Consider the following 16,217-nt stretch of genomic DNA (forward strand, 5'->3'; position numbering starts at 1 on the left):
CGTCAACCATCAGAAAATGTCACTCTGTTGTTATTTAGCTATGAACTTAAATGCTACCAAAATACCATCTGTTTCCACAGAGTAGCCTGGGATTAAATAAACAAGCCCTCTGTCCATGGGCTTATCTTTTAAAACTCCAGCGATGGCTTACAGCAGTCTAGACTCACATGTTGTCATGAACTTCAACACACACATTCAACACAGGACGCATTTTTCTTTTTTTTTCATATTTTTCATTTTATCAAAAAGAAAAAAAACATTGACGTTGTCTACATCACAGACAAGAATCATCAATATTCTGTTTTAAACAATTTTTGCCATGAACAGAATGAACCCCATGCCCGTCCCTCCCCCTGGAGCAAACTCCTCTATACACAGTATAACTTTACATACCTATAGTTCCTGTTCAGCCTTTTTACATTTTACATCATTATCAAAGTAGTATCAATAGCTTTAAAATACATACAATGCTCTTTCCATTGTAATTATAATCGCTATCCTGATTGTACATACAGTATCATTTCCCACACTTAGAGTCTTTTGAGCAGTTTATGTGCCTCGTTTTCAAACAGCATGTTCTTACAAAATACTCTGAAGAGACAATGCAAGTCTCTGCATTCCCACCAAACCAAAATACTTCAAAATGCTGATGACTGGCAGATGAGAAGCATTTTGTAGTACCGCTGTATGTCATGAGAATGGAAAGTTGCTTTGAATACACAATATATTCAATTCTATTCATCCAAATCCACAGCTCTTATTCATGTGTTCCTCCTGAACCGTTCTCAGACTCTCCAAAGGGGCTTTACTACCAACTGTTACATCTGCTCGGACTTGAGATTATGAGGTACAGTCAGAGAATCTCGGTAATCCACAATTAGAAGAGTTGCCCGAAGGAATAACAAAGAGATTATAAAAGATTAATTCAACAAAAAGAGTAACACAAGTTAGAAAAGTGGAACTAGTCCAAGTATTTGAATGGATTCGTTAAAACTCTCAGTATTGAACACTAACTAGTAGAAGTAGTGTGCTGTGCTCAATCAGTAATTTTTTTTTTTTACTTCACAGGATTAAAAACAGACTGATAAGTGCCTGACAGATTTGTAAAAACGTTGATATTCTAAGTCAACCTTTGTATTAGCTGTAGTAACAGGCCTGCAGTGTGAAGATCACCTTTCACACTTCAAACTTTGGCACCAGAGACAAGTCCTTTGCAGGCGAAATGTGTGGCCACATTTTGCGCACATCTCCAACTAAAAGAAATACGTGGAAGACTTGAATTCTTTGCCTGTGTGTTGAGACATGACTGATCAATGACCAGACACCAGTGATCACAAACAGGCACTTGTGTCCTTTAAGATGTGAGTCGAGGGTTCGGTCAGTCAGTGAGGAACGTCTAAAGAGACTAAATATCTGGGATTAAAACACGCATATTTGTTTCTAAGTGTAACAGCAGGTGCGGTAAAGCAGCAGGGTCACAATTATTCGAGCAAGAGCCCGGTGAAAAGTAAAAATTCTAAATCTAAATGTGGGAAAAGCTACCAGTGTCAAAAATACATCAAGAAAGCCTTCTCTGTTTGTACCCTGTATACACACAGCCAGAGCCCTGGACTCAGGGAGTTTGGTCACGGAAGAGTTTGGCATTGCAACACCGTATACAGCAGACAGCTTTATAGATTCACTACCAGCACGTCCTGATTCAACGTACAGCAAACTCGTCATCAGCGGCTCTGGATACAGTACGCAACCAGTCAGAAACTAGAAGTCACACGACTGTAAGGAAAACACCGCTTGCTTTAAAAACAAACCCAAAAAAAGCGTTTGACTCCATTTAAACAACTTATCTTTTTTTTTTTTTTTTTTTTGGCCCAATGGCCGTCAAGTGAAAAGGAGAGCTTTCTTAAATCAGATCTATGACTGATTTTGATCTTTGAATTGTTTTCAGACTTCTTTTTTTTTTGGCAATTTCCTTAACAGCAGCAAAATGTTAATGAGAAGGTAATGAATGTGAGCCGGAATAGCACTGCCTTGTAGTTTAGACCAGGGGTGTCACGATATATCAGTAGAACTGTGATATTTTAACAATGCAATACTGATATGAAGGTAATAATGCACAAGTAAATAATAAGAGCAACATACAGTACAGTTGCAGTTACAGACTCTGTCCACCTTCATACACTCATATTTTAGGTGTATTTAATTTGCTAAAAAACAGACCGAACATACAATAAACAAAGTTAGAGATGATTTTGACTCAGATTTTCTATAGATGTCACAACAACATCATTATTGGGAATCTTTTGGCCATAACAGTGGAAAAATCTGACATCGTGACAACCCTTGTTTAGACCAAGTCCAGTGTTAGAAAAAGAGAGCTTGAGAGAGTCGTAGTAAGATTCACACTTTCTGGGACCTGAATCCACATCCAAATAATAAGAGTTATACACAGTTTATAGTGTTTTAGCCCAGGAAGCTGGGTTCTCCCGTCCTGTCCTATCTGTATTGGGATTCAACATGTTCTGGAAGAAAAAAGTAAATTCTGTTTTATCACTGATTTATCAGTTGTCAACTTACTCTATATACAAGACACTGAAAACAATTTCTGCCTGGTGTAGAAACAGGCAAAGTTAAAGTACAGAAGGTCATTAAAAATATTATATTTAAAATTTCCACAATGTAGAATCTTCATGTACAAGATATATTTGTTATTTTTTTTTTTCTGAGCTACCCTCAACAGACTGTTGGTCATCGTGATGAACAAGTGGCTGGTTGGTGGTAGACGAGAGTAAAATAAATGGACAGCAGGGCCAGAAGTGGACACGTCCCAGGGTGTGAAACTACTCAGCGAAAGAGAGATTCAGCTTTTTCTTTCTTTTTTCCCTTTTTTTTTTTGGTTTTGCGTTTTTGTTTTTTTTTTTTCTTTTTTGGCCGAACCACAACTTGACGAAGCCAAACAAAAGAGCGAGGGTGTGTGCTTACATTGTGGCTGAAGTGTTAGGCACTGCAAAAAAAAGAAAAAAGAAATGAGATTGTTTTCATGTTTCTGATAAACACAGCAGTAAGGCAATTTGATTATGGTTGAATGACAGCCAAATACAAGTTTTCTGGTCTGTCTTCTGTAGATCAACATATGCACAATTTAGACTCAGGAGAGAAACAACACCTTTTTTTGTCCATTTTCACAACCCATTTTAAGATTACCTGTGTAAAAACAGCTACAATCAAAAATGAGGCACTTTATAAAAGAGTATATAGATATCTAGACTATATAGTATTAATCATTATATGTATACTGTATATTTTATATACCACTGTAATGTGTCACTTTATATTAGAATTGTGTTAACTGTTATGCAAATGAGGAAAACTAACTACAGTATGTACTATAGTTTCTGTTGCTCTACTTGTTTGCTATAGTATATACTATAGTATAAAATAGAATTAGAATAGAAAAGCTCAGTTGCCAAAAAAGTATTTACACTTTTTTTTTTTGAATGATTTTGTGCCACACACTGGTTCAAAATGCATTAATGTGAGATCTTATTTGGTTGTAATCAACTAAAAGAAAAAAAATGATTATTTTGTCTCATTTGTATCTCTATGATCTTATGAGAAAAATATGTCTAGACTGGGTTTTTCTATTCACAACCACCACAAGGGGCTTTTTTTTTTTTTTTTGTCGTCCCAGATTCATTCCCCCCATGAGATTTATTGAATTTCTGTTCAATACAGCAGGAACAAAGATGGCTCTTATTTTGATATTTAATGTTGCGTTCTTTGGGAAGGCTGTCGTTGCATCTCCATCATGCCTGGCTATGTGACTCAGGCATCATGTAATTGATTTGACAGTCATGTGTCAGCTTCAACTCATATATTGTTATTAAAAATGCAACGTCATTAGAAAACACAAAATACTCACTTCACTCATGCAAAACCCTTTTACTGAGCAGCCCTTCGTTCAATCATAAAGAACAGCTAAAATTAAATACTCACAAATTTGCAATATTTGCAAATTATATGTGTATATAATTTACTACTTTGCAATGCCATTTTTTTCTTTTAGAAAATTTAAAGTAAGATTCTGCTCTCCTACTCAGTCCATTCATTTCCACACAGTTCCACACAGTTTAAAACTTTAATATTCAGCTTCCCTCATGACCGAATCTGTTGTCATGTCTCCTCAGCACATCCTAGTGAGGACATTTACATACATACAATCTAATTACTGTTCTTACTGCATGTCTGACGCCAATTTGATTAAGCCGTTTACATGCATAGCAGATGAATGTTATGTTAATTTGGCCGTCTTTATACAGTGTTGACCGTTGAATAAATGCACTGTTGTGCATCTGTGAGGCTGCATTTCTGCAGAATTAGTGCGACATCAATCGCTTTAATGAAATGATTGCCGGAAAGCTTTCATCTAACTTTTCCAGTGGCATTTTAGCCCCAAAACAAGTATGGCATGAGTGAACCCAATGAAATTACTTTTTTGTTTGTTTATTCGTTGTAGTTACTAAAGGTTTGACTTGTTTGTCTATGTTAAAATGACCACTTTGGCTTAGAAGAAGATGCAAGGCAATTACTTGACTTTCCCAACAAACACTGAACTCCACATTTTGTATAAGTGAATCCACTAAATATCTTAAAATACCACTGTGTTTGCCCTGACTAGACCTTGATAATGGCACCATTTGAAAATGAACCACATGACACGACAGGACATGATTAGTTTATGTATATTCTAAAACTACTGCTACATAAACGTGTGTCCTGTGAGTGCACATGCAGAGCTTTAGAGATATAACTGAAATCTGCGTGAAAAACACAGAATTTACACTTATGGATTTCACAATGATTGCATAAGCTGTGTGGGATTTTCACACAATCTTATTGTCTGAAGAAACTGACAGGTAACTATATCTACATTTTGTTTAACACAATTTCACTGCCAATTTCACAAACTGTACTTTACAATATCTCAGGAATTAAGCGCATTTCGAAGTCCTTCAGTAGCACAAGAACTGTGGTCGACAAGTATAAAGGCTTTTTTGGGCAACTGTATATAATAAAATCAAATGTGCTTACAGTGGCAGCATATGCACGTGTAAGAAAACTCTGCCAAGCTGCATTTTCCCTCTTCGTCAAAATGACACCTGAACATCATTTAGTTAATATTGAAAAAGAATGATGTGGCATAAATGGCAAATATAAAAATGGAAACCACAGGACCCAATAATTAACACTCTGAATTCAGCTGAGATCGTGTCAACATAGCAGCTGCCATTTTGAGCCTTGACACCTCAATAGACGGGCTCATGCACCAATAAGAAGCTGATGTGTTTTAAACTAACATACACAGATTGAATTTTTGCTGTTTGTGCGATTCCCTGAAAGTCTCATTGAAATGCTTGTGTTGTAATAACGTCGATTAAGGTAAAACTCGACTGTGAACTCACGTGTCACATATCAAACTGTCATTCCTTATCTATATCAAGTTAAAAGATGATCAGATGTCATTTTTATTCAAAACAAGGCAAAAAAGTAAACCTTTTCCTTACCCTGTGTCTGTGTGTGTGTGTGTTTGTGTGTGTGTGTGTTTGTGTGTGTGTGTGTGTTTGGCACACATTTGGTTGACAGAAAACAGCAGACGGGATGGGGATGAGTTTTCCAGGGTTTCAGTGTTCAGACTCCAGTGTACAGTTCTGTTGTGGCAACAGATCGGGCTGCCAACCATCCCCTCAGGGAACGAGTGTGGAGCTGTCACACCGGCGTCACGCTCAGATCCAAGACGAAGATGGAGATCAACAGTCTGGAAGGAAAAATCAAAAGCAGGCAAGAATTTCAATCAAATATTTTCTGTCACAAAGGTTTGTCTCCTGCAATAATTTGTGTTTTTTAAAAAGTGCATCTATAGTTTACACGGTAATTCTCAGTAAATCAAATGTAGATCACCCCACACACAAACTGTTACAGAAGCCAAAGCAGTTCAGACTAGATTATATATTTGCCAAAGCATATTGCTCTTGTTTAATCTAGAGCTCCTGCTGGCTGCTTGGGTAAATATCACATGATGCTTGATATCTTTAGAAAAAGGATTTTCTGATTGGTCTCAGGCACACTGTTGCAGATGTCAATATTATGTGACTTTGCGTCACCTTTATCAGCTCCCGGGATTTTAAAGTGTTTCTTCTCCTTGTGAGGCACCTAAACAGAACAAAGTGCTCACTGTTCCAGTTCTAATCATATCAGCAAAATAAAGTCAATAGCAGCAACAAGCTGGGTTTTTCTTTTTTCTCCCTTTTTGTCTACAGAAAAAAAGAATTCTCCTTAAAATAACTTCACTAAAGAAGAATCTATCCATGCAACTGCAATTATTGCATAAAGGAAAGCTCAGATCACATTGCTGATAAATCAAACTGTGGTTTGAGTAGCTTCTTGCCCCGTTGGCTGTCAGAGCCAAATGATTGTCTGGCACTTTAACGCTGATTGTGTTTGCACTGTTTGTGTGTTTGCAGTTTTCTGTAGTGCATTTTTTTGTTTTACCATCTGGCTGTTGGAGATTAGTTCATGCTCATATAATTTTTTTGCATTCTCTTGTTCAACATTATACTATATGTGCGTGCATGTTTGCACTAATGTACACAGCAGAATCAACACGCTCAACCAACGTTATGAGCTTAACAAAGGCATGAAATATTGCAGGACTGTTGTATCAGACTGCATTACCTTTACATAATAATGTACAGAATACATCTGTAGCTGACTCGAGACTTCCAGCTACTTCATCATTACAACGTCATACTACTGACAGACTGATTAAATGTCATTTTGAGAAAATCCGCAGTGGTTCTTTTAGTTCACCTCACCGGCTGCAGATTATTTCACGAGCCTGGTAAACAAAAAATGAATGTTGAGTCTGCAGTAGTGGCAGCCTTGTCAGAGTAGTGCTCCCTCTTGTGTCAGTTTTGTCATACTAAGTGGGAGCTGTGAAACTGTGGGAAACGTGCCAAAATTCATTATATTTAATTGGCCGCTCCTGATATATGCATATAAAATGTTTAGTGTCTGTATAATTAGATTGATTCTGGTCTTTTACTAAAAGCCTTTAGGTTAGCTGGGAATTGTAATGTAGCAAGTCTTCAATCAGCTCAAAAAAAAATGGTCTTACTGAAGTTATTTTTCTCCATAGCTTTTTGCTGCACTTCCTTTTCATGCTCACGCTTCTCAGTTAAGTATTTCAGAACCCTGGCTTCATGGTTCTTGCGTTTCTCCTTTTAATGGGCACTTCCAACCTCCAATCTACTTTCAAGGAGTCATGGTTTTAAAACATTTAACAAATTTGTGATTTGGGATGGATCTGTAACTGTTAGCCTAAAATAGCATCCAACTTTATATTAAAATTGTATTTCTTCTTATTAAAATAACTGACAGTTTAACTCTTTACTGTAACTCCCCACTATTGGGGGTCCATTAGTATGTGACTGCACTGTTACATACTGTAGCTGCTACAAAAACGGATATCTGCATTATATATCTGCCATCAGCTGCCCACCTCTCTACGTGATCGTCATCGGTATCTACCATTGAAAAACCCATGTTGGTCAACCACACTGAGCAGTTTATTAATTGTGTGTGTGTGTGTGTGTGTGTGTGTGTGTGTGTGTGTGTGTGTGTGTGTGTGTGTGTGTGTGTGTGTGTGTGTGTGTGTGTGTGTGTGTGTGCGCGCGCGCGTGCGTGCGTGCGTGCGTGTGTGTGCGCGCGTGTACTTCTATACTACACTGAACAGAAATAGAAACGCAGCATGCAAATGATATTTTTTTTAGAAAAAGGTTGAATTCAGTAAATTGTGCACTCAAAGCTGTTCAAATGGTAACAGATTCTCTACACCTTTTGTCAAGTGAGACTATAAATTACAATGATTAGAGAATGTGACCATCACACAGACACTTCTTTGACAAGTGACTATTACCTGTCTTAAAATATAGCTTTATTGTGAAATATCTGCAAATGAGACAATATGCACAATGCCACAGATAAGAGAAACATTAAAACAGGCTATTGGGACGATGGATCATGGTATGTCAGTTAGCACTCCAGCCAGGCACTTAAGTGTCCACCACTTCACCATTTGTCCTTGGAGAAATAATTTCATTTTTGTTAAGTATGTAGAGTTGAACCTACACTTTTAAGCATTGTAACCTCTATGAAACTAGGAATTATGGCAAGACTACTGTACTACATTGCATTAAACTATAAAAGCTGTAGCTGAGTGTAGACATCCACCTACTCTGTCCATTTTAAAGAATGAAGAGATTCCAGCTTCAGGCTGTCTGGTTCATGCTCACTTGTTGAGTATGTGAAGGTCTTTGGTTCCAAGCTGTGAGCTAGACTGCAGTGTAGGTCACTAATAAAGACTCATGTTGCTGTAAGTGGATCAATTTGCAAACATTGGGTGGCTAAAAAGATTTAAGTTGACTCAGACTTTTCATCTCTCCCAGACAGTAAACTGATTCAGTGGAGCCGAAGCGTCTTCAGCCACATGAACACCAACGCTCACAATGCAGCAGTGCCAGTGCTGCAATTAAAAACATAGGGCGCAAATAAACATCTTAATCTTATTATGGAATTGCACTGAACATTTAATTTGAGCATCTAATTAAATTTGAATTAGAACAAGTGGAGTATTGTGATATTAGCAAAATAATTTCAACGTTGATTGGACGTTTGAGAATCAAGACTGCTTATATGAGCTTCAATGCTGCAGCAGAGCCCCCACCCTCACCCCCTATACAGGCCTCATATAGTAAGCTTAATTATTAGAATGTGACTGCAGTTAATGAAAGCAGAGCAGGTGGGTTTGTAGCTCATACAGGAGAGGCATGTTCAATCATTAATCATAGTGTGAAAAATTACATGAAAGAGTAATTTAGAGAATATTAACAGAGCCTGATTTTTTCTTTTTATTTTGCTATGCATGTTAAACGCATAAATAAACTCTGCTGAATTGAAATACAGAGGCAATTATTATGATTATATATGTACATCTAGAAAATAAACAGAATTACATAACTCAATCTTGGAAATGTTTTGAATAAAAAGGTGCACACGTTGTTCCATTTACATTTAGTCCTCTGACTAATATTTATATTTACCTGCCTATTTTCATTTCAACATCCTGCCTCTCATAGCTTTTATTTCCAGACGTAAAAAAAATGGATCTCTCATGTACGTCAGTGCACATCCGTCAAAAATGAACTTCAGCGATTAACATTAACCATTTGATAATCATCATCTGTGCAATGTGAGGGAAACCTCAAAGCGACCATGTGAAATCCTGCAGCCAGCAGCACACCCACACATAAACACCTGGCCCATGTTCTGTCCCCTCTACCTCCATTTATGTGGAATGGCTCATTACCAGCAGACAAATCAATTGGCTCTGCTCTCTGAACACCCACTTGCGATAATAAGAGACTCTACAGACAACCCCTCAGACTGGAAGCATGGTGCTGCCCACCAGCTTGAAGCCAAGGTACACATCAGTAAGAGATGAAAGGAGAAGGACTGACTAAGACCCAGACGAGAGTTATGTCTGCAGATTATGCACGTCACATCAAAAGTTTGCGTCCAATTAGACAAATATTACCAGGAATTATACAGTCTGGCCTTCTACCTATCTCAATGACAATTAGGGCGGTAACTAATGATTGTTTTGATTATCAAGTTATGAGCCAATTATTTACTCCATTAATTTTTTGATCAATAAAATGCCTGAAAATATCTATACAGCAAAGTCAAACTGCTTGTTGTGTTTGAACAGCCATCTTTTATTATTATTAGGAGAACTAAGACAAGCAGCACTTACGTGCATTTGAAAATCTGGTACTTGTGAATTTTTTTTTCCTATGAAATGACTGAAATCATTTGTCAAAAGCAATTAAGCTTGTTCGACAGAATGAAGAGAAGGTATATAAGATGCTTGAATCCTATCTGGACGCCAACAAGTAAGCATTTTCCTCCCAAGATAACCTTGTAATATCAGTGATCACATCAGAAACAATTTAGTTTTTAAATCTTTTCCATACTGATACAATTATTGTATTAATTGCTAGAAATTTTTCACAGACATGATTTTGCCTCCTGCCTTGCTTGCTGTGGTAACCACTGTGTTCTTCAGTTCTGGGGCGAGAACTGACATCACTAACCCAATTGTCTATAAGAAGAATAAGTGAAGGTACAGACTGTGCAGCCTTATGCAAGATATCTGCAACTATAATGAATGCAGAGCCCAAGATTCTACAATAATTCAACATTTTCTGAACACTAAAATGTATCGCAGTTAGATTGAAGAGCAAAAAGGACTACCTGTTGTTTAACAGATATTTTAGGATGAGGTGGACTTGAAGTCTCTTACCTTGACCATCCTTTCTACTGTTCTGGTGTGCTCTCAGTTCTTCTGACTTATAGAAATCAATACTGGCATAAGTGTTGAGGATGGAGCCAGCACTGCTACCCATAGCGCTTCCTCCGATGTTGTAGGCGGGAGAAGTACGCTCCACTCCAGCTTGAGGGCTCTCCTTTATGGCCAAGTCAAGGTCAATATAGTTAAGGCCTTGTTCAGCAGATGAGGTGGAGGCTTGTGGTGGAGGTGTGGCAGACAAACTAGCAGCCTGCCCGTTCTCCCAAAGTGAGCAGTCCAAACCATGCCGATGGCTTGCTGCCTGGCTGCCCTCTGGGAAGAGGGAGGTAGAAGAGGGTGCGTGGCGTGGTAGGGAGGGGGGAGAGTTAAACGTCTCTGAGCGGTGGCTCAAGTGGCCCTGCTGGTCACCTCTGACCAATCTGCTGCTTCGCTCAGGAGACTGGAAGGACTTGACTGGTGAAAAACTCAAACCTGTCTCCTGCTCCATAGATAGCGACTGACCGGAGTGAATGGCAGGTCTTGCTGAAATGCTGGGATTTGAACCTTTGCTGTCCGTGAATGAAGGAGAAGCATCTGTTGGCATTGCTGCCATCTTTACTTTTGTTCTGTACCCTACGTTGCCTTCTGCTGCCAGAGGAGAGGATGTGCTGTGTTCATGTCGGGCCTTGGGAGCAACAGCTGGTGGGCTCTGTGGGGTGCTGAATGTGGATCTAACATGAGTCAGGGGTGTTGAGGATTTCCCTAAATCCATGCTGACGTACTCGGCAGAGGTGGACAACGGGGCAGAGAAGCTGCGGGGAAGGTTAGCAGGATTATCGTGGCAGAGGAGTGGTTGGTTCACGGGTCGGAGGGTTCCATGGATCACGGGTTGTCCACGCTCAGACCCTGCACTTCGTCCTCCGTCATATTTATTATCCTCCTTGAAGACAATACTGACATACTCACCCACATTCTGGGACACAGATGGCAGCAGATTCTCCTTAACCCTGGGCAGGGTGTTTGCTTTAGTAATGTCTGAAGACACGCTGAGGGGGCGACCCCTCCTTTGTTGCTTTGGGCTCTTACTACTTGACGCACGTTTTTGGTGGGGACGCCCATCTTTTGTGCATGTTCCCGCACTCTTGCATTCTGCTCCAGTTCTGAGCAAACTTAGCCCTCTCCCTGCTGATATGGACTTGTCTTCAAGGCTTTCACTGCTGGCTGAGCTAGAGGAGAAAGACGAGGAAGACATGGAGAGTTGGCAGCCTCCTGCAGGGCCCACTGCAATTTTGTTTCTCTTGCTGTATCCCACTCCCCCTCCCCTTCCAGCACTATCATGCCCACTGCTGTCTTTTTTCCCTTCTCCTTTGTTTAAGTCTTCCTCAAAGCGAGTGTAGAGAGTATGCTGATAAGCTCGTGGAAGGGAGAAGTAGGAATTGAACATTTTAGGTTGCAGTTGGTGCTGCTCTGGGTGGGAAGGCGGCGTGCTGCAGGCAGAGCGGCTGCTGACAGGAGAGATGTTCATATAGTCGCTGGCAGCCCGACTCTCCATGCTGGCCCTGCTGTCCCACATGCTCAGTCCATGCAGGTCTGTGGAGCTGCTGCTGTTGGGGGACATGACCATGTAGCCCTCTGAGCTGGGCTGGCGGATGTGCTGAGGAGGGGATACACTGTTGTTGGGGGTCATGGCCATGTACTCATCATCAGCCCCGGGTTTAGCACTGGCATCTGACATACCTATTGCAAGAGAGAGTGAAACAGGAGGAGATGTCACTCCAGGCAACATTGACATATAGCCGCTATCCACAGCTGCTCCTGTGTCCACTCCTCCCCTGCTTTTGTCAGCCCTCTTCCTATTCTCCCCTACTGCATCAAGCTGCCCAACCCCAGCCGCCAGACTCCCTGAGCCGTGGTGCAAATCAACTCTCTCTCTGTTAGCACTCTGCGACATGATGGCGTATTCTTCATCGTCCTCATCATCTTCATCTTTTCTATGTGGGGTCAGTCGCTCATGGGATGCCAAAGGCAGCGAGGCCCTCTTACTTAGCAGTCTGCGTTCTGCCTCAGATTCCCGACTAGATGAGCGCCTCAGAATCCGCCTGCCTTTGGAGCGATGATGAGAACCAAGCAGACCCTCTCGCTGTCCCATGACTATATAACTGGAAGGGCCCTCTCCATGAACATGATGTCCAGACAGACTGGGGATGAGCAGAGAGTGTTCACCAGGACTGGATCCATACTCATCGGAGGAGCCATAGTCGCTGGGTGAACCTGAAACAGAAACTCTCTGAGAAACACGAGGGTAGGAACAGATCGTCATGCCTCCTACTGCTGCCCCCACCAAGCCACACTCTGAGCCATGACCAGAGCTGGAGGACAGACTCGGTGCAGGAGATGGAGCAGGGTTGGGCGTGTAGCGTGCAAGGCTGAGGGTAATTTTAGCAGGGGTTGGGGCCCTGGTGGGTTTGGGCCTCAGTGTTGGCGTAGTTGAGCAGGATCCATTAAGACTAGGGCTGGAGCTTGCCCATGTCCCTTTGGCACTTGCTCCACCTTCCTCTGACCTGGCTCCAATGCTGGCCGTTCTTGCCCTTGGAAACCCGTGGCGTGATGTAGGTGAGGTGCTTGTGCTGCTGCCTCCTGTCCCGGGGGTCTCCGTGCGCGCTCGCCTGGAGAAGCCCACCTGGCTTGGCGGCAGATTCGGGTGATGGCGCCGACTTGGGACGCTGATGGGGTTTGAAGCAGTGCCCCCTCCGCACGATGTCCCCACAGACTGAGACTTACTGCGCTGGCGGAACTCCTCACTCAGGGCCTTCATGGCTTCCAGCAGGGTCTCGTGCATGTTCTGAGCCACCACAGAGTCATCCACCTGCATCCAGAACTCTCCGGGGCCGGTAATCGCCGAACGCCCCACCTCGATGAAGAAAAAATTCTCTGAATGGCCACACCTGCGGACATTCATTAGCTGCAACACCACAGCAGCCACATCAGAGTTCAGTTTGACAAAGTTGACTGTCTTGTCAGTCAGGCACAGCCGGTAGATGCCCACTAAGTTTCTGGCATGTCCAAGACCTTTAGGCCAAACCTTGACCTGCCACACTTCCTTGAAGGTTGGAACAGGAGACGGAGAGCTACACTCTCCACTACTGCCATAGTCTTCTGGAGTTATACCTAGAAAAACAAAATATATATTTATAAATAAATCAAAACACAGCACATTTTAGACAGGAAAAATGCAAAAAAATTGAAAGTTTACTTCAAACACAACCTTCTGAAACACTGATCAAAGCCAAACTGACAAGCCAGTGCAGGTGACAGTAATATATTACTTCTTTAATTGCCACACGCATGAATCTCTACTGCCAACCAGCTGTGCTGCACATCAGCATCACTTTTGAACTACAGCTCATAATTAATGAAGTCTTGGGTGGTATAAAATACGCACATTGAAAAGCGGCATGCTCCACTGTAAAACAATGCATTATAATTCACTTCAATGCCAGTCAAATGTCAAAGTTATAGTTTTTTTTTCTTTTTGCACTCACTGTTATCTCAACTAAACAAGTAACAAATCCACTGGTTTGCTTCCATCCTCCAGAAAAACATCTCATTCAGAAACCATCACAGCCTGTAATATATTAACGTGCTCAAAGCTCTATTTGCACGACCCTCTACCACATTATGAGCACATACACGCTCAATTAAATGAAATTAACTATGTTTTATTGTGGCTGTCCCTGAGCCTCCAACAAAATGGGGGTCTGCACTCTAATGTGAATGTGTTTAGGGTTCCACGACAACATATTAGAGCTGGGCAAGCCCATCAAGCCTCATCCCAGTGAAATGCAAAGCGGTAACAGGGAGGGTGGGTGGTGGTGCTGCTCGCTGCTCAGCTCCAGCATAAGGATAACAACATAAACACGAGGATAACCAACAGAAACACAATTTCCAATGAGCGTGCACTGACGATGCCATCTCCTCCCTACCAGCAGCAGCACCGTGCAACACAAATGTAGGTTAGGCGAGCGGCAGTCAGAGCTGTGCAGAAAAACAAAAACACGGGCTCCAGCGGAGTGCACCGCGATAGGCTACTACTATATGATGCATCCCTTGGATGGTTGCTATATGCCCACTGCGCCATGCAAAAACACTCCGTCGGAGGAAAACGGCTGCAATTTATTCACGAGAGGCGATCGGCTCATGTTATTGCATGTGGATGCCGATTAATGCATCAAATCGCTTTTTCCTCCCTTTTTTCTGACAGAAAATGATCCGCAGCTTTATAAAAAACCTGATTGAGAATGTGCTGCACAAACACACAGCACATGCCGCCCATAGCGTGTTGGTCTACCCCGCATCCACCTGCCTCTTAGAAAAAAACACCACCCAAATTGCATTACTTGCATTAATTTGTTCAAATGAAACGGTCAAACTAGATCTGCAGCAAAAAATAAAAAATAAATAAAATAAATACACCCAAACAATTGGAGCCTGTAGATGCAGTGAACAATCAGGAATGGCCGAGCCAAATAGTGTATGGAGAACAAACAGCCTAGGGCAGGATAGGCCTGATGCAGAAACAGACAGAAGGAATCACAGCACACTTTTCATATCTTACAGTTGCACTGGAGGTCCAGCATCGCCTGGTACCACTCGTTCTGGATCTCCTCGCTGTCTGCAGCGATGGCAAAGCTCTCGCTGCGGGTATAAAGCACGATCATGTGCTTGTTCTTGGAATCCGCCCGCTTGTTGATGTTGAAGCAAGTCTCCAGGTTCAGGACTTTTTTGGGCACAGGTGATTTACTGCGGAATTTCTTCTCGTTCTCGTAATATTCAAGCCGAGCCGGACCATGCTCCGAGGCCGCCCTCAGCACGAAGAATCGCCGGTGCATTGATTTATGCTTGCGGAGATAGCCGCTTTTCTGTACATCTTCATAGTTCTGCGGCTCGGCTGCTTGGTTCTCCATGGCCAAGGCAGACGGAGGGAGAGATAAATATTAAAAGCCGATAATCTCAGGGAAAAACCTCAAGTCCATGCGTGCTCCTCATTTCTCCATCGCAACTACATCCCCCGTCCTCCCCGCGTCCACATTTAAGTGTCCAGCATGTGTGCGAAGGCTCAGGATGGGAAAATCAGCCGAAGCATGTTTTGGATCTGGTCTCATATTGTGAATCCAGCAGCTGCAGGAGGATCCGCGCACCGGAGCGCGCACAGCGTCCACCGCTGCTGGTCCTGCAGCCCAGCCCAGTCCTCAGTCCGAGCACGGTGCAGTTCAGCTGCTTAAGGACGTCTCCTCCACCTGTCTGAGGTTGCCCACAGCCAGTCTGTACCCAAAGCGTCAAGGTAGACACGATAGCAATACAAGTGCCGGAGAAGACCTTCAAAATAAAACCCCATGAACTGAAGAAGGCCTGTTCTCAATCTGAAATTAATTCAGGCATTTTTCCTGGTCAAGGAATAAAATGGCAAGCTAGACAAGCACAATATAAGCACAAGAAGTATAGAGAAGCTTGGGTTTGTCCATGAAAGTAAGGAACCAAAACTACCTAATCTAGCCACTGTCACAGTGTTTAAGTCCTCCTAAAGATCTTTTCTTTACAGATGAGATCACAAAGATTAGAGGAGTGGGGAGTTATAACAGGTCTGCTCCAATCAGTTCTCTACTCTCAACACTTTCTCTAGTTTTATTTTTATCTTTTGACCTTACTCTTTTTAGTTTTTGTTTTTCACAGTTTGATTTAACATGACAACCTTGTGATACTTGGCAATGGTAATAATTGTTGGTTTCTAGTTATAATAATGATCACTGTGAAATAC

General features: G+C 41.8%; 1 protein-coding gene across 1 annotated transcript; it reads right to left on the reverse strand.

The window, feature by feature from the left end:
- Positions 1-3,629: 3,629 nt before the first annotated feature.
- Positions 3,630-15,735, reverse strand: si:ch211-284e13.4 (insulin receptor substrate 1-B). The gene is made up of 3 exons (XM_023298950.3): positions 15,018-15,735; positions 10,418-13,570; positions 3,630-5,812 (listed from the first exon to the last, which is right to left on the reverse strand). Exons 1-3 carry the CDS (start codon positions 15,364-15,366, stop codon positions 5,805-5,807), a joined length of 3,510 nt encoding a protein of 1,169 aa, XP_023154718.2. The 5' UTR covers positions 15,367-15,735; the 3' UTR covers positions 3,630-5,804.
- Positions 15,736-16,217: the final 482 nt, after the last annotated feature.

Source organism: Amphiprion ocellaris, chromosome 14 (genome assembly GCF_022539595.1).
Source record: "Amphiprion ocellaris isolate individual 3 ecotype Okinawa chromosome 14, ASM2253959v1, whole genome shotgun sequence".
NCBI lineage: Eukaryota > Metazoa > Chordata > Actinopteri > Pomacentridae > Amphiprion > Amphiprion ocellaris.

Bases quoted from the DNA above. Each gene is read 5' to 3' on its own strand.
- si:ch211-284e13.4 (XM_023298950.3), bottom strand. From the start codon at position 15,366: ATGGAGAACCAAGCAGCCGAGCCGCAGAACTATGAAGATGTACAGAAA. The intron at 13,571-15,017 runs GTAAGATATGAA...TTGTTTTTCTAG, and splicing joins GCTGGACCTCCAGTGCAACT to GTATAACTCCAGAAGACTAT.